At 41.5% G+C, this 27925-nt stretch overlaps 1 protein-coding gene across 2 annotated transcripts in view; it reads right to left on the reverse strand.

The window, feature by feature from the left end:
• The window catches only part of rsf1a (remodeling and spacing factor 1a), a 113157-nt gene that overhangs the window by 43083 nt on the left and 42149 nt on the right, over positions 1 to 27925 (reverse strand). For both annotated transcript variants that reach the window (XM_043692490.1, XM_043692489.1), the window contains exons 2-5: positions 24714 to 24805; positions 16161 to 16253; positions 9536 to 9741; positions 2478 to 2632 (exon numbers count right to left, since the gene is read on the reverse strand). In XM_043692490.1, coding sequence (XP_043548425.1) covers positions 2478 to 2632; positions 9536 to 9741; positions 16161 to 16253; positions 24714 to 24805 — 546 coding nt within the window. The remainder of the gene's footprint in view (positions 1 to 2477; positions 2633 to 9535; positions 9742 to 16160; positions 16254 to 24713; positions 24806 to 27925) is intronic.

Consider the following 27925-nt stretch of genomic DNA (forward strand, 5'->3'; position numbering starts at 1 on the left):
ACGAAGGACCCAATACCCAGCATGAGCAAAACCAATGTAGTGTACAAAATCCCATGCAAGGACTGTACAAAACACTATATAGGACAAACAGGAAGACAGCTAACGATCCGCATCCATGAACACCAACTAGCCACGAAACAACATGACCAGCTATCCTTAGTAGCCACACACTCAGATGACAAGCAACATGCGTCGACTGGGACAACAGTACTATATTATAGGACAAGCCAAACAGAGAACAGCCAGGGAATTCCTAGAGGCATGGCACTCATCCACAGATTCAATCAATAAGCACATCGACCTATACCGGCCACTGCAGTGGACAGCTGGAACTGACAACCGGAAGTGGCAGATACAAATCACTACAAATGCTGGAGGAAACATCACAGAAGCGCTTCACAGGAGGCTCCCAAGCGCTGAGGATGTCACCTAGACAGGGGATGAAACGTCTGCAACACAAATTCCCAGCTCGGCGAACAGAACCACAACAATGAGCACCCGAGCTACAAATCTTCTCCCAAACTTTGAAGTTTATGATATTGTTAGTTGAGGAGGAATGCTGAAACAGGCAGCTCAGCATGGTCCTCTTCAATATCACACCCATTTGAACTAGATGAGGTTTTTGCTTAATTCTGGCTTGTGACTAGACAGTCAGTGGAGCGACTGCCATGCTTCATCATCATGCCCATGGACACATTACATAGATGAATGGAAGTGAGAGATTTACAAGGGACTACCACTGCAATCACAGCCTATTGCCAATCCACATTTGCTGCTGATCGTGCCTTGTCACTAGTGAGCCTAACACCTCATTTAAACCTCAGTGAGAAAAGCACCCAGAGATTGGGGAGTCTGTTGAAAGTGGTTAAGGCCAAAACATTGAAAATCTTAAAGAAAAATGTAGATATAGTTCTTAGGACTAAAAGGATCAAAGGATGTGGGGGGGAAGCAGGATTAGGGTACTGAGCTGAACAATCAGCCATGTTTATGTTGAATGGCAGAACAGGCTCAAAAGGGCTGAATAATCTAGTCCTGCTCCTATATTCCATGTTTTATGACTATGTTGGGGGGGGGTTGCATGCAGAAGTGAGAGTGGACTTACAGAGAAGGTGGGGCAGGATCATACGCAGTGAGAGGTTGAAGTACATGTGACCAGATACAAGGAAATGAGTGGTAGGGGATAGCATATGTGAAAGAGTCATTGTGAACCTACAGACTGGAATAAGAAAGATACATATGCACATACAGCTTTGCCCTCTTTATCACCACGCCAGACAAGAAGTGGAAAAACCTTGGCTGAAAAGTAATCCTTGCTCTGGTATGCATACTGCTATGGCCAGTTCAGAATGAACATCAAAGATAAATGTAGCATCTTAATTCCCTCCCACGGTGAAGAGGACTTAAGGTCTAGTCTGTCTCTCTTTCTCTAGCTTTGCTTCTTAAGCAAAAGTCAAAAATGGTTTTATTAATTAGCTCTGCTACTTCACACTTCTTCATGGTCAGCTTTAGTTTTTTTTTGTTCAATGACCAACTTATCACTTTGACTTTAAACATGTTCATGTCTTCTTCAGAACTCAACTTTTATCCTGAAATTGATGTTTAATACTGTGGCCAAACATTATTTTCCAAAATTTGATCATTGCCTTTGAGTGAGGGGAAAAAAAAGTGAAATGTGGACCCTCAGACGAATAGGATACATAACTCTAGTTTAACTGGAAAATTACACATGACACACCCAGTCTACAGACAAAAGGAAAGGAAATTAGCCTTTTAAAGCACACTGGACATCAGAATTACCTGGGAGCACGTGGGAATATGGTAAGATACAGAATGAAATCATTGAAAACATGGATCAGGTGGTATGGTAAAATAAAGACGCTCATTTGTCCCCAAAGAACTAAACCCAAAATGTTCAGAAGGATGCCTTCCAGTCCTCTGTGGAATGGCTGAGTATAAGATAATCCCCCAAAATATTTCTGCACAGGAGTAAAAACCGAAGTTTGGGAGTTAATCGGAGCAAAACCTGGGAGTGCATTTATTATGCAGTCAGAATCACAAGACAGGCACGTGTCTTTTTCAGCACTTGAGCAGAAATTCAAGTTCAAAAAATGTTTGAGGTTCTCTCCCAATGGAGCCACAAGATCAGAAAAAGTTCTGTTCATTTTCCCCTCTATCCTGGCTTTGCTAAGTTAGCAGATTTCAGCCAAGTCAAGGGGAAAAATGATAATGGCATGCCACAAAATCAATGGAATGCGAGAAAATACAAGTTTAGATTTTTTTTTCACGCATGATCTCTGTGGAATGCTATTAGGAGGTGAAGTTAGGCAATGGGAGGATTAGGTTCAATGCTGATGGCCCTTCCACCCTCCCATTGATACTGACAACAGACAGCCGAGTACATAAATCAGTGGCCATTTCAGAGAGATAATTTGTTCTCTATCTGGCTCCAAGACAACATTTTTAGGAAATAAAGCTACCTTCCAGATGTTCTTCAATTTCTTTCTTATTCTCTTCATCTTCTGGTGTAGGGCTTGTATGAGAGGAGCCATCTTCCTGGATAAACTTGCTTAATAGTGCTGGATCTATTTGAGCTTTCAGGAGTTGCAGTGTTTCAGCCAATTCATTACGGTCCCTGGTTTAAAAAAAATTCATGGACACATCTTATTACTGTGGCTTAAGCACTCTAAAAAGCATTCAGAAACCTTTAGAGAAAAGGTCAGAAGAAGTACAGATAAGTGCACACCTTGCATTAAATATAAGCTTTACACATCAGACATCGAGAAACATATCTTGAGTCATTTCCAATATTTCTCAGTTGAGTTAGGTTTACGAATCAATTTTCATTTTGTTTCTATTGCAAATAGATGGAAGACAAAAATCCCAACTGGGTTTCCTGATCTCTCTCTCTCTTTCAAATTCTAGGAAAATGCATGTATGGATTCAATCAAAGTCTGGAACTGAGGTTGTTTGCTAGTGATTTCCCTGCCCAGCTCCATCCATAATTCCTCAGTGAGGCAGAACATGCTTGGAGGCAGCAAGATTAGCACAGCATCCCTCTGGACTTTGCTGTTTCAACATTCTCTTGGTCTGACATCCGATCTTGCATCCTCCACAACCAAGAACTCACCCAAATCGTACCAGAATCCTAGTTCCTTCACTCAGTTCCTCTGCACGCTGAGACCTCGATTAGCTCTCAATTTGGCAAATCTCATTTTTAGAATTCTCATGCTCATTCAAGATCTCCCCAAAACTTTGCCCTGTCTCCCCTTGGTAACACCTTCTAGCCAGACAGATAGCTTCACATTCCTCCACACTCTGTTTTAATCACTACACCATTGCTGACTCTGCCTTCAACTGCATGCATGTCAGGAATTCTCCCCTTAATCCTCTACACCTGCTTCCCCCACCCTAAGACTCTCCTTAAAATCTACCCAGCTCCTACTTCTTACACCAGACTACAGGGGAAGGCGACATATTCACTGGACTGTTAATCTAGAGACTCAGGGGACTTGGGTTCTAATCCAGCCATAGCAGATAGTGAAATGTGTATTCAATAAAAATCTGGAATTAAGAGTCCGGAATTAATGATGACCATGATTCCATGACCAAATGTCGGAAAAACCCATTTGGTTCACTCATGTCCATTAGGGAAGGAAACTGCCATCCTTACCCGCGCCAGATCATGTGACTCCAGACTCACAGCAATGTGGCCGACTCTTAACTGTGCTGTGGGCAATAAGTACCGGCCGAGCCAGCAACATCCTCATCTCATGAACGAATGCTAAAATCAAACTTGTCATCATGTCCCCGAATAACTACTTATGCAGCTCAATGTCAAAGTGTGCTTGATAGTCCTCCTGTGAAGTGCCTTCAGTTGATGGTAAAGATGATAATGACATATGGCAAAAAACATTAGACAGATCAATGAACACAGAATGTGATCATTCAGAGCATTATGCAGCATCTTTGAAACAGCTCTCCAATTGGTTTGAATATTCTATTTTTACTCTGCAGTAAAGTTTGACCACAAATAAATCAAGGGTGATGTTCCATTGCAGGGAATCCTGCACTGTTACAGGTGCTCATTTACATAAATGATTTGGATGCAAGCATAAGAGGTACAGTTCGTAAGTTTGCAGAGGACACCTAAATTGGAGGTGTAGTGGACAGCGAAGAGGGTTACCTCAGATTACAACAGGATCTGGACCAGATGGGCCAATGGGGGCTGAGAAGTGGCAGATGGAGTTTAATTCAGATAAATGCGAGGTGCTGCATTTTGGGAAAGCAAAGCTTAGCAGGACTTATATACTTAATGATAAGGTCCTAGGGAGTATTGCTGAACAAAGAGACCTTGGAGTGCAGGTTCATAGCTCCTTGAAAGTGGAGTTGCAGGTAGATAGGATAGTGAAGAAGGTGTTTGGTATAATATTAGATTACTTAGTGTGGAAACAGGCCCTTCGGCCCAACAAGTCCACACCAACCTGTCAAAGCACAACCCACCCAGACCCATTCCCCTACATTTACCCCTGCACCTAACACTACGGGCAATTTAGCATGGCCAATTCACCTAACCTGCAAATTTTTGGACTATGGGAGGAAACCGGAGCACCCGGAGGAAACCCATGCAGACACGGAGAGAATGTGCAAACTCCACACAGTCAGTCGCCTGAGGCGGGAATTGAACCCGGGTCTCTGGCGCTGTGAGGCAGCAGTGCTAACCACTGTGCCACCGTGCCGACCACTATGCTTTCCTTTATTGGTCAGAGTATTAAGTACAGGAGTTGGGAGGTCATGTTACGGCTGTACAGGACATTGGTTAGGTCACTGTTGGAATATTGTGTGCAATTCTGGTCTCCTTCCTATCGGAAAGATGTTGTGAAACTTGAAAGGGTTCAGAAAAGATTTACAAGGATGTTGCCAGGGTTGGAGGACTTGAGCATGCAGAGGGTGGTACGTGTATGGAATGAGCTGCCAGAGGATGTGGTGGAGGCTGGTACAACATGGACAGGTTTCCATGCTGTACATCTCTATGACTCTATGACATTAAATCTAGTTTCCCAACTACCTCCTTTGGCAGGTATTAAAAAGATGTCAAGAGCAAGGGATTTCTCCCCAGTGTCTAGCAAGCATTCAGCTCTCAATCAACACCTCAGAAACATGTTCTGACCATTCATATATTGTTGTTTGAGTGATTACTATACGCAATTTGGATCTCCCCTTTCCTAAAATGACTACAATACAGAAGTGTTCTGAGATTTCAGTTGGTCATGAAAAGCACATACACACTTTGGTTGTGCGTTCATAAAGAAGGACCCAAATATTAAACGAGAATTATTGGGGAAACACAGGATTTAGTGAGAGGCAGGAATTGAAGGAAATCAGTATAGGGGAGAAATGGTGTTGGAGAAATTGATGGATTGAAGGCAGATAAATTCCCAAGACTTGATCACCTACATCCCAAAGTTCTTAAGGAATAAGAAATAGCAGAGGCATTGGTGGTCATCAGCCAAGATTCTAAAGGCACGAGAACACTTTCTACAGATTGGAGGTTAGCTAATGTAACCCTTTGTCTCGTTTTTTTAAAGGGGGAGAAAATGAGGAATTGCTGACTAATCAACCCGATGCTGGTACTGGGGATAATAATACCGGAGACGGCTTGGCCTGGAAATGCTGGAAATCAGAGCAAAAAAGTATGGTGGTGGAAAAGCCAAGCCGGTCAGGCAGCATCCGAGGAGCAGGAGTGTCGATGTTTCAAACATAAAAGGGGATAACACTACAGTCCATTATAAAGGACTGAGAAGCTGAGCACTTGAAAAAAGGTGGCAAGATCAGACAGAGTCAGTATGGATTTACAAAAGAGAAATTGTGCTTGAAAAAAATCTACTGGAATGTTTTGAGGATGTGGCTTGCAGAGCTGATGAGGGGGAACCAGTGGATGTGGTTTATTTTTACTTTCAGAAGGTTTTTGATGAAGTCCCACATAAGAGATTAATGTGCAAAATTAAAGCATGTCATTGGAGGGTAGTGTATTGAGGAGGACAAAGTGAGGACTGTAGATGTTGGAGATCAGAATTGAAAAGTGTGGTAGTTGGAAAAGCACAGCCGGTCAAGCAGCATCAGAGGAGCAGGAAGGTCAACGTTTTGAGCATGAGCTCTTCATCAGGAAGTGATAAAGAGCTCAGCTAGTGTATTGAGATGGATAGAAACCTGGTTGGGAGGCAGGAGACAGAGAGGAGGAATAAAAAGTCTTTTTCCAAATGGCAGGCAGTGACTAATGGAGTGGCACAGGGATCAGCACTAGGAATTCAGCTATTCACAATGATTTTGATGAGGGAGCTACATGTAATATATCCAGATTTGCAGATCACACAAAGCAGGGTGGGAGGGTGAGCTGTGAGGATGTAGAGATGCTTCAGTGTGATTTTGCTGAGTACGCAAAAGCAAACAAGGTGGCTCAGTGGTTAGCACTGCTGCCTCACAGTGCCAGGGACCCGGGTTCAATTCCCGTCTCGGGCAACTGTCTGCGTGGAGTTTGCACATTCTCCCTGTATCTGCGTGGGTTTCCTCCGGGTGTTCCAGTTTCCTCCTACAGTCCAAAGATGTGCAGGTTAGGTGAATTTGCCATGCTAAATTGCCTGTAATGTTAGGTGCATTAGTCAGGGGTGAATGTAGGGAATGGGTCTGGGTGGGTTGCTCTCCGAAGGGTCGGTGTGGACTTTTTGGGCCGAAGGGCCTGTTTCCACACTGTAGGGAATCTAATCTAATAATGCGGATAAATGTGAATAAATATCCGCTTTGGGAGCAGAAACAGAAAGGTGGATGACCATTTGAATGGTAAATTGAGAGAGAGAGAGAGAAAGAGAGAGACCAAATGCTGGAATGTAGCTGTGGTGAACCTAAGACAGTGCGGAAAAGGCTGAAATTTTTCATGTTGCCACTGAGGTTCTACTGCCCCTTAAACAACAGAATGGAGGTCCTTTTCCAAGGTTAGTGAATAGTCTGAATAATAAGTGAAGGCACACCATATTTATGCCATTAGCAGTTTTGCCAGAATGTGACTGCATGCCATAATGTAATAACCAGAGCACCAAAGTTAGACCTTCCTCAAATTTATCAACATTTATGGACATTCAGCCCATCTGCTCACCTTATCCTGAGCACCATCAATGCTTCTCTCTCGACTTGGCAGAGAGAGAGAAAAAAAATGAGCGATGAGACCTAGATCTCCTTGTACATTGTTCACTGAAGGTAAACATGCAGGTGCAGCAGGCAATGATGAAGGTAATGGTATGTTGGCCGTCATAACGAAAGATTCAAGTACAGAAGCTGGAATGTCTTGCTGTAAACATTGCTGCCTTGGTGATACGACACCTGAAATATAGAGACAGTTATGGTCTCCTTATCTGAAAGGAAGATGCATTTACTATATAGGGAGCACAGCACAGCTTTATAAGGTTGATTCCTGGGATGGCAGGACTGACATATGAGGAGAGATTGAATTAGTTAGGATTATATTCACTGCAGGTAAAAACAAAGACTGCAGATGCTGGAAACCAGAGTCAAGATTAGAGTGGTCTGGAAAAGCACAGTAGGTCAGGCAGCATCAGAGGAGCAGGAGGAGGAGGAGTTCATAAGAAGGGGTGAATTCACAGAAACCTATAAAACTATCAGACTGGGCAGATACGGGAACAATGTTTCCAATGACAGAGGAGGCCAGAACCAGGTGTCACAGTCTAAGGATATGGGGTAGACAATTTAGGACAGGAGGATGAGGAGAAATTTCTTCACCCAGAGGGTGGTGAGCCTGTGGAACTCACTTCGACAGAAAGCAATTGATGCCAAAACATGGTATGATTTCAAGGTGGTGTTGGATATAGTACTTGGTGTGAAAGAGGTCCAAAGGATATGGGAGAGTGTGGGGTCAGGGTATTGAGTTGGGTGATCAGCCATGATCATATTGAATGATGCAGCAGACTTAAGGGGCTGAATGGCCTGCTCCTGTTCCTATTTTCTATGTTTCCACTACAATGTAAAATCTTCCTCTTTCTTTTGTCTTTTCAAAGTTACAATTGAAGCTAATTCCTCAATCACCTTCCAGACATTCCTGATTGCTTGGGCTGTGTCATCACTAAAAAAAAGATGAAAGGAAGGTCATTGAAGCAGCTTAAAACGATTGTGCCCAGGACACTATGCTGCAATATGGGCTGTGCTGCGCTGCAATAACCAAACAGCAGATCCTGGACAATTGTCAAGTATCATAGGAACACCCCAAATATAGGATCACAGAAGGAATGTTCATTGTTTCAAGGTGCCAGAGAAGTGCTGGAACCTTTGCAAATACAGAAGGGAAGTTAAAAATGGAACATTGCTTCAAAGAAACTGTTGAGATTTTTGAAATTTTATGGTTTGTTCTGTTTGCCTCCCAATGTACAGTTCATACTGAAAGATACAATATTTGTTATAAAATTATCAGACTGCTACTCCCTAATATGTTGCCCTTGTCCAAGGATGGAGCTCTGCTGTTTCTTGGAATTCCTGCCCTTACAGTCAGCATGACAGCTGATTTGCACAAGTGAAGAATTAGTATCATGGGAGGTATAACCAGAGAAGGTTATGGTGGGGTGAATCACCATCAGGAAGAGTAGGTGCCCACTGTCACAGATGCCAGCCTTCTGCCAATCTGATTAATTCCATGTGATATCAAAAAATAGCTGAATTTATTGAATACTGTAAAGACAATGAGCACTGATAGCACTCTGACATTAATACAATAATCTTGTTCTCCTGAATATGTGCATAGCCAAGCTGTTCCAATATAGTTAAAACACTAGCTGCCTGGCAATAGGGAAAATTTACTATATATGTCCAAAGCACAAATCCAATTTAGCCAAATACCTTATCATCAGGTGACATTCAATCACAACAAAGTGATGGAAAGGGTAGTCAATAGTGCCATCAAGTAATACTTACTCAAGAATAATCTGCTTACTGGTGCTGATTATGGGTTCCATCAGGCCCACTCAGCTCCTGACCTTATTTCAAACAAGGACAAAATAGTGCATTCCAGAGGAGAGGTGATCGTGACTGCCCTTCTCGTCACTGTACCTTGCAGCCAGAGCAGATCTGGAGTCAACTGGAATCAAGAGGAAACTCTCCACTGACTTGAGTCATAATGGGTACAAAGGAAGATAGAGTGGTTGTTGGAAGTTAACCATCTCAACTCTGCAGGGGTTTTGCAGCATAGTGTCCTGGGCACAATCATTTTAAGCTGCTTCAATGACCTTCCTTTCATCTTTTTTTTTGTGATGACACGGTTGGTAGTGGATCTCGATTTCCAGCGTGCTACCCCAGTGAGGTGAAACCATCCCAACGAGCTGTGTTACTCCACAACTCCCAGTTTTTCTTTCTACCTGCACTATTAAGATCACCACTTAAGATGGGAGTTCTTTTGACAATAAAGGAATTTCAGAGTTCCTCCAAAAGCATAAATTAAGAAGAATTCAACAGGAAATTCAATTCCCCACCCTCACCATACCTTACGATGAGCCTCCATGAAGTGCCATCTTGGTCATCTTGTTCTTCTGTGTAGAGTCTAACATTGAACTCTTGGTCCAGTTGGTACCAGTACATTAGGCCATCCTTATCACGCCCAATTGGATGGATGCGCATAGCATCTGGCTCCTCCTCATTCAACACATTCTTGAATTTCAAATTGTCATCAAATTGGCATTCACAGAGATACTGAAATAGAAAGGACATGATCAACAATATATGTCCAGAAAAGAGAAGGTGCCAGATCTGACTTGCACTCATCAATCCAGACACCAATACAAACGTTAAAATTGGCTATAGCAGTTGCACAGACAGGAAAGAAGAAATGGCTGGGGGTTCGTGCATGTATGCATAAAGGACAAATTCTGGGCAGGTGGTAATAGAACCCCGATCCCACATTCCAGAACAATCCGCCAATATTTAATGTGAGAGAGTGAGACAGAGAATGTGAGAACCAAACATGAGAGACAGTGAAAGACTGAATCTTTCACTCCCAGTCCAAAAATATATTCTAAATTATCTATTTTTGAGATTTGGGTGTCACCAGAATTTCTTGTCCTCCCCTAATTAACTCAATGGAGTCGCTTGACCAGTTACTTAGGAGGGCAGTAGGCCACAGCCAATAAAAATAGCAAGCTGTCATCCCTAAAGGGACACAAGTTGGATTTTTACAATAGTCTGGTAGCTTATGTTTATTGCTGTCATTTGCATTTTGTTGTTTAACAACATGCAAATGCACTATTATGCCATCATTCAGGACAGGGGAACAACTGATAACTCCCCCTATTGGGTGGAAGTTTTTTTGATATCTTGTGCTTTTGTCCCATTTAATTTTCACAATGTGCAAAAGGTGCTCTATAGAAACTTGTAAATGATAGCTGAGTTTATTAGTGAACTACACAAAATAGAAAAGGTATTCATTTCAAATGCCTAGTCTGTGCCAAGACAACTAATCCCAGCCAGGGCTGTGACTACAGCACAGCAATTTCCATTAGTATTCAGTGAAGGGAAAAACCAAATCACACTGTGTTTGATCTAGTGAGCCCCAGCTGGTAAGCCATGTGTTCTGACAGTAAAGGACAGACTGGGATTAAGCTGTTACACCTAACTGTGTCTGATGGTTGCACATCTTCAAAATTATGCGTAAAACAGGCACCTAGCTCAGGGAAGAAGTTGAAATTTCAAGCAATGAAGGGGACCTGGCAAGAGAGAGAAACAGACTCTTGCACCTCTTATGTGTTTCAGTTGTACCAACACTGCCTCATGTGAAATTGCAATGGACAAAATTCCAGCTGCAGTATGTGTTGGGTTAGCTCAATATCAGTAGTTGAGACACCATTAATTGATTTTGGCTTCCATTGGATGGTGAGAACATGCAGTCAATTTGATTTCCTGTGCAATGAAGTATACATCTATTGCTGTCACTTAAAGGTGCAAAGGTGGTTTTTGTCTTTTCCATTATGTAGCAAAGGCAGTAAGGGTGTAGTGGTAATAATCATTGCAATAGAAACCCAAGGGCCCAGAATAATGCTATTATGCTATTATTTTTTACCAAATTCAAATTTCGCCATCTGCTACAGTTGGATGACCCCATGTCCCAAATCATTAGCCTGAAGTTCTGGATTATGAGTGCAGTGACAAAGCTAGTTCAGCAACAGCCACCACCATCCCACCCTAAACTTTCACAACCACATACACACCCATCCCCACCAGGTAGGTTGCTTTGTTTTGGATGACTTTAAGCATTTTACGTGGTTGTTGGAGTTGCATTCATCCAGGTAAGCGGGGAATACTCATTACATTTCTGAATCGTGCCTTGCGGCGGGCGGACTGGTTTTGATGAGTCAGGAGGAGATATATTACTTACTGCAGATTTCCAAACCTCTGACCTGACCTTCAGAGTTAACACAGAAAAAGGCCCTTTGGTTGATTGTGTCCTTACCAATCAAAACAACCATCTTACTACACGGATCAGATTTTCCAGCATTTGGCCCATAGCTTTGTATGCTTTGACATTGCAAGTGCACATCTAAATACTTTGCCAATGTTATGAGGATTTCTGCTTCTGCTTAGACAGTAAGTTCCAAATTCCCACCACCCTCAGGTGAAAAATACTTTTTCCTCCCATTCCCTATAAACCTTCTGCCTCTTATCTTAAATCTGTGCCCCCAGTCATCAATCCCTCCACCAAGGGGAAAGATTTCTTCCTATCTACTGTATATTCCCCACACTTTTATACATCCCAATCATGTCTCCTCTGTTCCAAAGCAAGCAACCCCTTCTATCCAATCTCTCTTCATAACTAACCTAAGTAACATCCCAATAAATTACCTCTAAACCCCGTCCAGTGCAATCACATCTCTCCTATAATGTGGATTCCAACACTGCACGTAATACACCAGCTGCGCCCAAAACAGTTTTTTATATGGTTGCAGCATAACCTCCCAGCTCTTAAGCATTATGCCTTGGCTAATAAAAGTAATAATTCTATATGCTTTCTTAACCACCTTCCTTACCTTAAGAAATGGGTGGACATGCACACAAAGGTCCCTCTAATCCTCGGTGCTCCCCAGGGTCTTACTGTTCATCATATCTTCCTTGTTTGCCCTGCCCAAGTGCATCACCTCACATTTATCTGGAGTGAATTCCATTTGCTATCGATCTGGCCATAACAACAGCCTGTCTTTAACTCCTGTAATCTAAGGGTCTCCTCTCTGTAGTTACCACCCCATCAATTTTCATATCACCCATGGACTTACTGATCGATCATCCAATATTTAAGTCCAAATCATTTATATATACCACAAACAGCAAGGGCCCTAACAGTGTTCCCTGTAGATCCCCACTGAAACACTCCTCAACCCATCACCCTCTGCTTCATGCCACTCAGCCAATTCTGGATCTAATTTATCAAATTTCCTTGAATCCTACACTCTTGCAGCCACAAGATTTATATGGATGCTCCAGTTCAGTTTCTGGTCCTTGGTAACTCTCACGTTGTTATTGTTTTCAGATGACCTATATTTCAGGTTCTGAGTGAACAGGCGGGTTCTCGACCCTATAGATACGATGGCATTTGGGCATGCTGCCCCAAAGGTTAGTAGGGCCTTAAGTGCAGGGCTTGCTCCTTTCCTTTTCCTACTTTGATGACATTCTGCATCGATACAGCATTGTGACTAAAAGAGTAGTACAGCTTGAGGTTCAAAATGAGACAGCTTGTCCAACTAGTAAAAGCTCCTCCTAGTCACGTCAATGCTTCCACATTTCATCGAGTGTTAGAAATGTCTTACAAGTGATCTCAGTGCCTTCCCCTAGAACAATAGCCATTTGGGAGGGAAGGCTGTTTTCAGCCATTAGACAAAGTTTCCAGTCCGAGGAAGTCATTTTTGCTGGACCTTTATTTGAATGCTTGTGGAGCTGCTTCAAGCATTTGTCCAATTGTCATCCCATTGAATCTGGAGGACACAGTGGAGGCAATGCTGATAAAAAAATTTCCAGTACTCTTATTGTCACTTATTATAGATGTCCAGATGGCACTACAGTTTATGGCGACCGTTGCAACACTGGGATTTCTTTTGACCTTTGGAGGTCCTTATTGTCAAACCGCTACTTACATAATGCTTTACATAATGTTTAGAAGGCTATGCTGGTACAGCTGAGGAGCTGCTGGGTCTTGTCAAGGCTTCTCTTTGAGAGAGGTGGCTGCATTTGTATGGACGAGGTTTACAATATTCCAGAGTCTCTCCTTCAACATATTTGACTGACTAGGTGTAGGTTCATACAAGTTTTATTTTGGCAACATTGAAGTACTGGCAGAATTCTTTGCCTGCAGAATTTTACAGATCAAGCATAGCTTGCAAATCTGGTGCACAATGGGAAACGATACAGCGGTCATCAGCAAAATGTAAATCATGCATATTTAAAAGTTGCTAGTTTAGTTTTGGCAGGGAGGTGACTGAGATTAAAGAGTTTTCCATCTAGCTCTATTTAATGATGACATCAGACGGCAGCTGATCTTTGATGAGGTGAGTAGTCACTTTCACATAGATAGCGCAATGCTATCCTATGACAGATTCTGAAGGTGTTGGTTATAGACTTCGGACTCCAGACAGTTCCAGTTATATCATCATGAACTAGTTGCAGGATGGTGGACATCTAAATCGCTCGAGCACAATCCACAAAGCCTTGCAATTTACTGAGGCAAACGCTTTGCTCAGATTGGTGAATCCAGTTGACTCACTGGCAGGAAACAACGATTAATTGATGATGGGCCTTTCATGATTGGAAGGTTGTTGAGGACTAGATGCCCTGCTTTTTTGGCACATGTTGATTTTATGTACTGCAGAAGGTATGATTAAGAAGTTTGTAGATACAAAAAAATTGGCGGTGTGGTTGATAGAGAGGATAACTGCATACTCCAAGGTGTTATTAACGGGCTGCTCAGGTGAGCAGAAGCACAGCAGATAGCATTCAACTCAGAAGTGAGGGGTGATGCACATGTCAAACAAGGCAAAATAATTAATTTATGGGGGAATGCAGTGAGATGTAGAGGAAGTGAATGTGAATCAAACTGAGTGAATGCTCACAGATCTCAGGTTGAGGTAGCATATGAAGTCTTTTTATTTAATTTTCCCAAAAAATGTTATGCTGGAACTGTGTAAAACATTAGTTAGGTCACAACTTCAGAACTATGTGCAATTCTAATCACCTCATGTTAATCTATTATTAGCCAAGCGGCCATGTTGCTCAAGTTTGCTGAACACAATGCAGTAATCAGTGAAAATCCTAGTGACCATCCTAGTTCTAACCTTATGATGGATGGAACATAATGGATGAAGAAGTTGAAGACTGTCTGGCCTCAGACTGCCCTAAGGAAGTGCTGCAGTGATGATGCCCTTGGGCTCAGATGTTTAACCTCCAATAGGCAATCATTTTTCTCATTACTAAGTAGGACTCCAATCAATAGAATTTGTTTCCCCTTGATTTCATTGATCTGCTTGACACCTGCACTTTGTCAAATGCTGCCTTAACGCCAAGAGTCTTTACTGTCACTTCACTTCACCTCAAGTTCAGCTATTTTGACCTTTGGTCCAAAGATGCAAGGAAGTCAGGAGCCAGATAGTCCTGGTGGAATCAAGCAGAATATTAAGGAGCTCATCCCATATGATAGCAGTGTTGACAATCATGTCCATCATTGGACTGATGGGATGGTAAATGGACTGGATTTGTCCTTTTTTTTGTGTGAACAGGACACAGCTGGATAGTTTTCCACTTTTGCCTGCACTAGTACCAGTGCCCATTAACTGGAACTTGCTTCTCAATCACCAGTCTTTGAGCTACATGCTCATTTTGCCAATTTTGAATTACCGTTGCCAGTTTGCATGAGGTTCAGACAACAATGCAGAGACTACAGCCCTAGAGGTTCTGCTTTATGTGATGCCTAGCTCCTCATACTGAATATGCACTGGTCCAGTAAAAGAAAAAGTGTAATTTGTACCACTGAGACCAGAGTTCTCACAATGTAATTTGTTTTGATTTGATTTGTTATTGTCATATGTACTGAAATACTGGAAAATACTGTCTTGCATGCTACTTTACAAAATTACATCAGGGTAATTTAACAGAATGCAGAATATAGTGTCAGTAAAGAGGATTTTAAACTAAATAAGGGGGCATTGGGTCAAATGTTGTAAGGTGTGGTTAATCAAAGAGTGTAGACAAGGTAAGGAAAAAAGTTATCAGTGTGGGAAATGATAAACAGACTACGACAGGGAGGGACAGAGTTCACAAATGAGTAAAATCAACAAATAAGAACAAAAGGAATAAAAGGTGAAAAAAAGACTAAACACTATCTGAATGCACACAACATTTGGAACAAAACAGATGATCTAAAAATGCAAATGGAAATAAAGAAGCATGATCAGAGATATGGCTGCAAGGATTGGTAACTGAAAATTGAAGGGTACCGGACATTTAGGAAGAACAGGAAACTAGGAAAGGGAGGAGGGGTGACACTGCTAATCAGTGACAATATTAGCACAAGTCCCTCCCTAATCTACTTATCTGTGGAGGCCATCTTAGAAGCATCCAGCAGGGTAATTATTTGAAGTAGATAATTTCTATTGTCCTTCATGTCCCTTTGACACGAGAATGTGCAAGAGTAGGATTAGGCATAGCTACAATATTAGATATTTGGGAATATCAAATGGACACCATGGTTTAGTTCTGACAGGAATAATCACTAGGTGCTGTTGTCCCTAATGAACCTTTCCTTTACTGAAGAAAAGAAAAGGAAGGAAAGAAGGGAATTTTGGGGCATATGGATTAGTAGAAGAGGGAAAAAGAAAGAACAACTGAAATAGGTATATTCCAGAAAGAGTTTTGCTTCAAAAGATATCAAGTATGAGAAACTTGTTGATGGCACAGTTATGATTAAGGAATTCCGACACTTTACAGGAATATTATTCTAGACCAAATACTCAATGTTGACTCCAGGTGATATCCTATTCAGTTTCCCTGCACTGATATACCCCATACATGGTGCGTTATCAAAATGTGTAAGCGCTCAACATTTATAGAATGGTATTCTATTGGCGCTCAGAAATTACCTTTAAGAGACCAAGTTTGCATTCAGCATCCATCTCTGTGTATCCAATTTTTTCCATCTCCCAAGCCCAAGTATTGTTGTATTCCAAGCAAATCTATTCCAAACGAAAATAAACATTTAAAATCCATTTAAAAGTGAGAAATGTAGAACATTTTCAAACAAAACAATAAAGTACACCAAGACAGAACCATTAAAAGTTTTGATTTTGGAAGTTTTCCTGATAACTCAGTTGGTTATGGCAAACTACAACCAAGGAATATGAAAAAGGAATGAAATTCACTTTCAATTGTACCAACACACTGAGAGGCAGCAGGAGGCAACCCAACCATACTTCCCAAATAGCTCCCATCTGAGAACCTCAGGCTGGGGAAATTTCAATTGTAATCCAGAGACTCAATCATGCATTTTAGAAAAGACTAAGCACACATATGATGCACTACCCAGTTCAGCAGTCCCAGCACAAGCAGAAGCAACAGCCCACAAGGCCTCTCAAGCCTACTCCACCCAATATGTTGTCCTTGAATGCTCTCACCACCAAAAATAACTAGTGACCTCTATACTGAAATTGCTCAGTGACTGAATAACACAGCTCATCAAGCTAAAGAATTTTAAAGGTTCCTGTGAAAGGATAAGGTAATTTTTTAAAAGAAGATTCTTTGATGGGATGTGGGTATCTGCCCATGCTTTGAACAGAGTGGCTTGTTCGGGCCATTTCAGAGGGCAGTTAAGAGTCAACGATATTGTTGATGGGTCTAGAGACAGAGGTTGGCCTGAAACAAGAAGACTGTCAAACTTTTCTTCCCTAAATTACATTAGCAGACCAGATAAGTTTTAACAAGTCAATGATAACTGTTACAGGATTACTGAGACAAGCTTTACACTCTAGATTTATTAATTGAATTCAAATACCATCAGCTGCCAAGTCATCGATTTACAATCGGGACGTTAAGTATTGATTCACCAAAGCAAACAGAAGTAGTGTCACTGCAGACAGAGCATGAACCCTTGCGACAGTGATTGGCATTTGCCTCTGACAGCTGAGAGATCAGAGTTTAGACAGACAAAATGACATATGAATAATTACAGTAATTTGATCAGAAGTGGGGATGTTCACTGACGATTGCACAGTGTCAGTACCATTCACGATTCCTCAATACTGAAGTCTGTGTCCATGCGCAGCTAGACTTGGAAAGTATCCAAACTGGGGTTGATAAGTGATAGTTAATATTCATGCCACACAAAGCGTATCGCCAGCAAGGGAGAATATAATCATCACCCCCTGATATTCAATACCATTACTACTGAATTTCACACTAACAACATCTTGGGGGATATCACTGACCAGAAACTGAACTGGACCAGTCATATGAATACTATAGCTACAAGAGTAGATCAGAGGCTGTCGCAGCAAGTAACTTGCCTCCATTTTTCCCAATGTCTGCAAAATGATGGAATATTCTCCACTTGCTTGGATGAGTAGAGCATTAACATTCATGAAATTGATCATTCAGGACAAACAGCCACTTCGACTGACACCCCATCTAACCTTTTAAACTTTCAGTCCTTTCACCACTAATGCACAGTAGCAGCAGTGTACATCATTCAAAATATACACTGCAGCAACTCTTTCAACAGCAGTTTTCAAACCCCTGACCTCTACAAACAAAAAGGACAACGGCAGCCAATAGAGGGAACACCACTACCTACAAGTTTCCTTCCAAGCCACTCACTACCCTGACTTGGAAATATGTCACAATTCCTTCAGTGTTGCTTGGTGAAAATCCTGGCCCTCGAAGTACTTTGGGTGAATCTACACATCTAGGACAACTGTCTTGAACTGCTGTTGACCACCATCTCTCATTTGAGATGGACAAAACTGCTGACCTAGCTAGCACCACCAACATCCCATTAATAAGTAACAATAAAAGAAAATGCATGAGGCCCACAGTGTCCGTTTCTCAGTGTTGTCAAGTTCTCAACTAGGATTACAGAGGGATGTTGTAGCGTATTGGTGAATAAGGATGGACAAGAAAATAGCTTGAGCTTTGGTCTCCCAATTATAATCCAATTGATTCTATTGAAATATAGGAGTGGATTGATCAAGGACATAATCTAACCGGAATAGGCCATTCAGTCCCTTAATCGAGAGTGTGGCACTGGAAAAGCACAACAGGTCAGGCAGCAGGAGAATTGATGTCTTGGGAAAAAGCCCTTCATCAGGGGAGGGAGGGGTGGTTTGAACCAAGGAGTCACAAAGGGAATGGTTCCTTTCAGAAGGCAGAGAGGGGTGAGGAAGGGCAGAATGTTCTGGATGGTGGGGTCTAATTAGAGTTGGCGGAAACGTATGAGGATGATACGTTGGATGCGAGGACAAGTGGGGTGGAAAGTGAGGACGTTGTTTCATAGGAGCTCGTCACTGCTGAAGCATAAACAAAAATTGAAAGTTGGGACTCACTAGCTGCAGGAATTAAGTTTCAAGTGGATTATTTCTAGTTTCATCTGCAACATCATTTGCACTATTAAGGCAACTTTTATTTGTGCTGCAGTCTATTCAATCTCAGGACAGCCTAAAATGTTTTACATTTGGTTTCTTCAAGAGTCTTATTGTTAAATGGGCAAATATTGCTATATAGTTTTATCAAACTAATACTTCATACAACTCAATCACAAGTACCCCCTCCTCAGTCTCCTCTGCTCCAACAAAAACAACTCCAGCCTGTCCAATCTCTCTTCATACGTAAACCTCTCTAGACCAGGCAACATCCTGGTTAAATTCCTCTTCACCTTCTCCGGTGCTATCACATCCCTCCTATAATGTAGATTTCAGAACTGCACACAATACTCTAGCTGTGGTCTAACCATCTTTTTATACAGATCCAACAAAACCTTAAATGTAGACACCTCTTAAACACAGCCTTGGCTCTCTGTTTGGATGATGTTTTTCAATTTGAATTGTCTATTCCAGTGTAAAGCACACAGTCCCTGAATAATCAATTCAGATCGATCAGTTTGGGTACTAATAGCATAGTGGAACCAGGAAGCATCTAAGTCCCACTTTCTCTAGAGGTAACAGCATCTCTGAGCAGGTTGATCAGAAAATATCAAAAGATAAAACTAATCACCCACTATACTTAAGCAGCTTTGTAACAGGCATACATTTGGAAAAAATGGACTTATTAGCACGGGGAAGGTACTGTCTGACAAGCTTGATTGAGACTTTGAGAAAGTGACAAATGATGATTGATGAGGGCAGGACAGATGTTACTGACATGGATTTTAGCAAGCTGTTTGGCAGAGTCCCTGATGGATGGCTGATATAAAAGGTGAAGTCACATGGAATATGCTGGTAAGATGAATACAAAACTGGCTGAGTCATAGAAGACAGTAGCAGTGAAAGTGTGTTTCTCAGATCAGAGATTGAGATCAGTGGTGTTCTGCAGGGATTAGTGCTGTGACTCCTGCTGTTTGTATAAATGATGTGGAGGAGAATGCAGGTGGCCTGATTAATAAGTTTGCAGACAACACAAAATTTGGGGCTGCAGTGAATAGTGAGGAGGATTGCCAGAGGATATAAATAGGCTAGAGACTCAGGTGAAGAAATGACAGATGGAGTTTATTCCAAACAAATGCAAAATGATGCATTTTGGGAGGTGTCGCACAGGAGAGAAGTATACTGTAAATGGCAGAACTCTTAATAGTATCAACATTCAGAGATGTAGACATATAGATCCACAGTTCCCTTACAGTAGCAACACAAGTGGATAAAGTGGCATACGACATGCCATTGGTGGGGGGAGATAGAGTATAAAAATTAGCAAGCCATGTTCCAGCTGTATAGAACATTTGGAATATTGTGTGCAGTTCTGGTCGCCATTCTGCCAGAAGAATGTGAAGGCTTGGGAGAGGGTACTAAAAGGGTTTAATCAAGATGTTGCCTGTTTGGAAAGTATTAACTACGAGAAGAAATTGGACAAACGGTTTGTATTCACCTAAATATCAAAGGATCTGGGCCAAAAGAACTTTACAAGAGTACAAGAGGCAAGGATAGTCAGAGTACACTTCTCAGGGTAGAAATGATAATTACAAGGGACATAGGTTTAAAATAAAAGGGAAAAAGTTTAAAGGAGATGTGAGAGGCAGGTTTTCTTTTTTTAAGAAACACAAATGGTGCTAAAGTGCCTGGAATGAGTTGGAGGTGGTGGTGGAGGTGGATACAATAACACTGTTTAAGAGGCATCTTGACAGATATATAAACACTCAGGGAAGAGAAGGATATGGACTGCATTGAGGCAAAATGTGCTTAGTTTAGACAGACATCACGTATTGGCCTGAATGTGTGCTGTACTTGTTTTTTGTTGGATGCTGTAGTAAATTGTACCCACAATTCCAAGCATCCTGTTAAATGGAAGATGAAAGTCATCAGAAGGGTACACTAAGATTCTCCAGAATCATACCAGGCAATGATAGAAATGAAAGGACACACAAAAGTATGGGTTATTTTACACAAGAAGAAACATGAGAAAGAAATCAAAACTGAAGTTTGCAAAATTATGAAGTATTTTAATAAGCTAAATCCAAAAAGAATGCTGCTGGTTCACCGCATGAAAGCAAAGATCAGACAGCCAAAACGGCATAGAATGAGGTCAGTCTGCCCTTTCTAAGTACAGAAGGAAGAAAGTATGGAACAGTAGACTATGCGTGACTGCTAAAAAAAAGTAGCAAAGTTAAATTGTTTTCACACAAGGTATTTGTGCGTGGAACGCTTGTGGCAATACTGCCCTTTTAACAAAGTTATGATTTAGATTAGATTTAGATTTCGATTAGGTTACAGTGTGGAAACAGGCCCTTCGACCTAACAAGTCCACACCGACCCGCCAAAGCGCAACCCACCCAGACCCATTCCCCTACATTTATCCCTTCACCTAATACTACAGGCAATTTAGCACGGCCAATTCACCTAACCTGCACATTTTTGGATTGTGGGAGGAAACTGGAGCACCCGGAGGAAACCCACGCAGACACGGGGAGAATGTGCAAAGTCCACACAGAGAGTCGCCTGAGGCGGGAATTGAACCTGGGTCTCTGGCGCTGTGAGGCTGCAGTGCTAACCACTGTGCCATCATGCCGCCAATGGTTGCCTTTGGGGTTTTTTCCCCCCCAAAAGGGGTTGTGAAGGCAGAGGTTCTGATATTGTCTGTAAGTATCTACTTGAAAAGGCTTTTAAGTGTTTCTTTTAAAACACTTGTACAATGAAAGGGGAGTGGCCAGTTCTCCCAGTTCAAGATTTTTTCTGGTCTGGTTTTAGCTGCTAGTCAAAGAAAGCTGCTGGGGAATAAAAGGTTCTCTGATTCAGAGGTTTCCTGGCTGACTCTCTCTCTCTCCCTGCAATCTCTCTCCTGTAAGGACCTGCATTTCAATTTACCCTTTCGCCAAGGGGTGCGTTATGGGCTGTTGCAGGAAATCAGAACAGGTCTTTGTTAAGTTGCATTTTCGTGTCGGTTGGATTTTCAAACGGTTGTTATTTTAAGTTCTGTTTTCTTTTGTTCGTATGTAAATAAATTGTTTTAGTTAAAACAGAGTGGTTTGACCAGCTGCGTCGCTCCTGGAAAATTCAGCTTACATCTGCTTAAAACAACCAGAAATGTTCGTTTCTGGGCTACCTTCTTAAAATGTTTTGGGAGGGTCTGGCCTGGTCCATAACATGCTTTACCTCAAAGCATTGGAGCAGAGTGTAAACCTAAGAGCTTCATGAATAAGGGAATTCAGGAAATACAGGATAGAAGTGTTCCTTGTTTCTTCTAACACGGTTAGTCTCCAGCAGTGGGGGTTGTAACGTTGCACGAAAGGAGTGTTAATGAGAACTCAGCTCTGTAAGCACTCCCTGCATCCAAACTGCATTCAGAAAAACATAAAATAAAGGTGATATCACAGAAACAGATAAGTAATTGTTAAGTATTCTGCTCACATGTTTTATCTTTTAAAGCCTAACACCTTTATAAGTAACCATAAGGTTAAGTAAAGTTACAGGTGCCAATAAATTCTACTATTCCTTGTAAGACTAGATGGCAGAATGTCTACCATAAGGCAAAGGAGCAGTATGAGGCCATTCATCCCATCCTATTTCTCTGCCATTTAAATGAGATCAAGATTAGTTAGAAAATCCTTGACTTCACTTTCCTGCCTTATCCCCAATTCCCTTACTGTCTTCCTAAGCTTTGAACATACTTCATGATCCAGCCTCTACAAACCTCTGCAGTGAAGAATTCTTCAGAGGATTTACCAACCTCAGAGAGGAAACTTCTCATCGGTTTTTAGCGAGCAACCCTTTGCTCTGAGATTATGTCCTCTGGTCCTAAACTCCCCAACCAAGGGGAAAAACCTTTCCACATCTATCCTGTCAAGTCTTCTAAACATCATATGCTTCAACACTTCAACTCACTCTTCTAAACTCCAATGAGTACAGATCCAACCTACTCAACCTCTCAAAATATATTTTGTCAATACCTACCTAGTGAGCCTCCTCCAAACTGCCTCCAATACCATTTAATCTTTCCTTAGCTCAGGAAACCAAAACTGTTCACAGAATTCAAGCTCTTATTTGACTAGTACCTTGAATAGTTTAACAAGATCTAATTTTATATCCCATTCCCAATAAAGTAAAGGCCAATATTCCACTTCCTTTACCTGAACTTGGTTGCTTTCTTTCATACATTAATAATCTGGATGTAGGGTTTGCTTGCTAAGCTGGAAGGTTCCAGCTCAATGAGCAAACCTACACCCAGAACCTCAACCTGAGCTACAAAGCTTCTTCAAACTCATACATTAATGTTCTGTGCTGCAATCCATTTAAATAATAATCTACTCCTTCATCCCAACTGCCAAAGTGCATAACATCATGTTTTCCTACATAATATTTCATTTACCAAAGTTTTGCCCACTGGCTAAACCTGTATGTCCCTCTTCAGACTCTACCACCCTCAGTACTTGCCTACCCACCTTCCCAAATTATTTCTGTGTAATTCACAAACTTGGCTGTAGTGCATTCAGTTCTCTCATTGACCCATCCCTGTGGCATTCCACTAGTTACAAGATGCCAGCGTGATGCAGCGCAAACTGTGGTGTGAGGAACTTCGACTAAAAAGCCATGAGCTGTAAAAAATTGCAATGCATCAGGGAAGGGCAAGTTACCAAGATTATTTACTCCAGGATGTACCCTCATTCCTTAGGATAGGGTATTCTGATTTGGTCAGCGCTCAGAGATAGGAGGAGGTGACTGAGTGAGGTTGGTTTTGGACCCAGAGGTGGAGAAAACTCAACCTTTGCAATTATCCGAGTTTGAGGCATTTTCAGTTTGTTTAGATGTCAGGGTGCTGAGAGGTGGATGAACCAACTGACCACGACTCCATGGTGCAGAAAACTATTCAGCTGAGGGAGTAAAAGGAATATAGTGGTAGCAGGACACAGTATAGTGTCAGGGGATTGACACTGTTCTCAGTACAAGACATTAGGTACCAAATTAAGTAGAGTCTAATAGGTAATCTCTGGATTATTACCTGAGCCATATGGAAAACTGTTAGCCGCCAGCAGAGTGGAAGTTGAAAAATCACATGAAAAGAGACAATGGAAATTGGCAAACAGCACATATGATTAATGACTCAAACTTGTCATGAGGGAAGTGGATTCCAGTTCATTAGGCACTGGTATGAATACAGGAGAAAAAGTGATTATCCAAGCAGCAGGTCTTGAGCAGGTAGAGTAGGAGGACTTAGAAATTGTTAAATTGTGGACGCTTCCAAGGACAAACAAATTACCCAGGATTGCTCATGCATAATTTATCTGGAATTGTATGACTACAGGGGCAATGCCCTTCTATCCATTCGTTACTTTGCCATGGTTGATGAGGTAGTTGTGAAATTAAATCTTTTATGGCATATAATACTTATACAGCAGAAACTAGACTTGCTGAAGGCTTAAAGGAAACCCACTAGTTTACATTCCTGCTGGACCCTAAATTAAATTTTAATCGAAGACACCGTTCCAACTTGACAACAATCCAATAGAAGCCAGATTTTATTTACTAAAATACTTGGGATATTTATTGTCCAACCCACCAGTTCACCAAGAAAGTGACACCGACCTGTCTTCTATTGCCACTGCAATTGGGGTGTTGAAGATGTTATTGGATAGGAGCTGAAGGATTTTGACCGGAAAACCATTTGGATGAGATTTTAACTCAGTGGAAAAGTTGATATCAAGAAATGCAGCACAATTACTGCAAGGCCCCATATTTGTTCTGTAGTGGTCTCCCATTAATTGTCAAGATCAAATCAGCTGAATAAAAGTCTGATTTTTCAGCAATTTTGTTATGGAACAGAAATCAAGTCTGCACAGCACAGCAGTAAGTTATTCCATATCTGTTTTACATACACAGACATAACTACAAACTCAAACAAAGCTGGGCTAGTTTTGACTAGTCAAGTACGCTCTTGTAAGACTAACTCTGAATGATACTGAAGTGCTTCAATGATATAACAAGAACATAAAAGTCTTTTACCCTGAGAAGGTACTTTTCCCATCGATCAAAGCTTACAGACTTGCCAATCTTCCTCATTAGCTTCAAGTGAAGGTCCACCAGTGGTTGAGGAACTGTGGAAAATAAGGAAGGATCAGGTCAAGAACGTGCATTGCATGAAAGAAACTGACCTTTACAAAAAGTGGCACCCTGTAGAAATTAAGATTATTAATTTGCTACCATCCAATCTCCTCTGGTGCTGTGCATGGAGAGTTAGGATTGGTCTAAGCTTCATGGGAAGCAGAGTTAGATAACTTGGGGATAACTGAACTTGGAGACAGAGAATCCCATTCTGAAAATCATATCACATTTCCATTATAAACTCGCATAACTGCTTTTCGGAAAGTTGTTGGAATACTTGTCATGTTGAGAATTGCACTATCCTGCCGGGGGAAGCACTGCGGCTTTCTTGCTAGCAGGATTATCTAATTTCAACTTGTCACAATATAAAACATTCTTGCAAGCACAGAAATGTGGACAATTCATAAAGTAAACAGCAAATGATACATACACAAGATTTTCACTGATCAACAGTAAATCTTCCATGATGTTGAATTGCTAGATTCAAAAGAACAGTCCAGACAAGTTTCAATACATTGTGATGACTCAATGCCCTTAAACAGACAACTAAAGTTCACAATACAACATGCTATAATAAGAAGAGATAAAGCAGTAACAAAGTACATTATAGATTTTGTTTGATGCCCATGATCACAGCAGGAAAAATCAACTTGGAAAAGCTGCACCTGTTGCACCCAGTCTCCTCTACATTGGGGAGACAGGGTGCCTTCTTGCAGATTGTTTCAGAGAACATCTCAGGGACACCCGCACCCACCAACCCCACCTCCCCGTGGCTGAACACTTCAATTCTCCCTCCCACTCCATCAAGGACATGCAGGTCTTGGGCTTCCTCCACTGCCAAACTGTTACCAACCGACGCCTGGAGGAGGAATGCCTCATATTCCGCCTTGGGACCCTGCAACCACACGGAATCAATGTGGATTTCAACAGATTCCTCATTTCCCCTCCCCCACTATCCCAGTCCCAAGCCTCCAATTTAGCACCACCCTCCGGACCCATCCATCACTGCCCCCTCTGACATTTCACCTTCTCCAGCACCTTCATCCACCTATCGCTTTCCCAGCTACCATCCCCCCCCATTTTTCTATCAGCCCCGATCCACAAGCCTCAATCCTGATGAAGGGCTTCTGCCCAAAACGTTGATTCTCCTGCTCCTCAGATGCTGCCTGATTGGCTGTGCTTTTCCAGTACCTCACTCTCGACTCTAATCTCCAGCATCTGCAGTCCTCACTTTCTCCTTGGAAAAACTAACACAAAGTCAAGAACGAGAATGGCTTGTTACAATGAAGACTTACCAGTGACAATTGATGCACAGCTAACAAGGCGCTAGTCAATTAAAATCTTTGAAGGCAGTAATCATCACTGAATGAATAAATTCAAGCCAGCAGCAGGAGAAGTGCTTCCGTCAAGTTAAATGAACAAGAGTAGCAAGAAGCAACATAAATCTAGCAGCAGGGTGCGGAAAATTAATAAATCAATGACCTATGCTCAAGGATCAATGAATAAATTACTCAAGGAGCAGGAGCGTATCTTTCACAAGTTCTCGTGTGTTGTTACTCTGCAGGTTGGCCTAGGAAGCTGAAAATGGCATGAGCAGTATTGCAAGTTTTGATGGGAGTGTTTTGTTTGGAAGTGCACGGGAACAATGGATGGAGATGGTCTTGAACCATTATCAGTTCCCGCAACCTTACCTTTCCTCCAAATGTGAGCCCACCTCTTTTGTCATCTGCTTACTCCTTCTCCCGATGTTAGGAGCAAGAATCAGAACATAGGTGATGAGAACCCAATGGAAATATGTGCTGAGAAACAAATATCTTGAAATACAAGATTTTAAACTGCAAAACTAAAGGGAGTCAGGTGGTGTTGTGGCACTACCATACAGCTGAATAGAGAGACAGAGCTACAATAGGTTAAGACAAATATGGGAAAAGAAAGCATAGCAGCTTGATGTCAATACAACACAGATATTGAAAGAGAAGACAATTTTTATTTGAATTTAATATTTTGAAATCTACTTAAGACTTAAGGAAGAAATTGAAAACCTAAGTAATCTGCACTGCCCAGTGGGCTGTTTTGCAGCAGTCTGAAAATTAAGATAATGGTTGGTGACTCTTAACATTAGTTTCTGCAAAGTTCAAAGACTGTGTGCTCCACCATCTGGTGCCCAAATTACATAATTGCTACATTACAAGTTGACAAAAGCCAAACCCATTGAAAAAGAGAAGAACATTTCAATTTATAACAGATAAAGATTGACAAAAGAATGGATCAAACGGTACAGACAGGAAATGTGCAGGCACAAAATTTTAAATATTCTACAGACATAGTTGGATTGAATGGTCAAACTCATGGCAGATCAACTTTGACACAGAAGAGTATCTGATGATACATTATGGCAAGACAGCCAAATGCTAAACTAGATAAAAGTGAAATATCAAGGAAAAACAACAATAGTAAAAAGCTCAAGGGCTAGCAATTAAAGGGTTTCTTGTACTTGACTAGGGAATCAGTATCAAGATTAAGCATGAGACAGTAGCATCATGGTTATGTTACAGAACCAGTAAACCAAAGGCCTAGATTAATACTTGAAAGACATAACTTCATATCTAATGTTGTACCACTTTTTAAGAAAGAAGCAAGAGAGAAAGCAGGAAATTATAGATCAGTTAGTCTGACCTCAGTGGTGGGAAAGATGCTGGAGTCAATTATAAAGGATGAAATTACGACACAACTTGATAGCAGTAACAGGATAGGTCAGAGTCAGCATGGATTTATCAAGGGGAAATCATGTTTGACTAATCTTCTGGAATTCTTTGAGGATGTAACTCTGAAGATGGACAAAGGAGATCCAGTGGATGTAGTGTACCTGGACTTTCAGAAAGCCTTTGATAAAGTCCCACATAGGAGGTTAGTGAGCAAAATTAGGGCAATTAGGTATTGGGGGCAAAGTACTGACTTGGATTGAAAGTTGGTTGGCTGACAGGAAACAAAGTAGTGATAAATGGCTCCCTTTCGGAATGGCAGGCGGTGACCAGTGGGGTACTGCAGGGATCAGTGCTGGGACCACAGCTTTTTATAATATATATTAATGATATAGAAGATGGTATTAATAG

This window comes from Chiloscyllium plagiosum, chromosome 6 (assembly GCF_004010195.1).
Source record: "Chiloscyllium plagiosum isolate BGI_BamShark_2017 chromosome 6, ASM401019v2, whole genome shotgun sequence".
NCBI classification, from domain to species: domain Eukaryota; kingdom Metazoa; phylum Chordata; class Chondrichthyes; order Orectolobiformes; family Hemiscylliidae; genus Chiloscyllium; species Chiloscyllium plagiosum.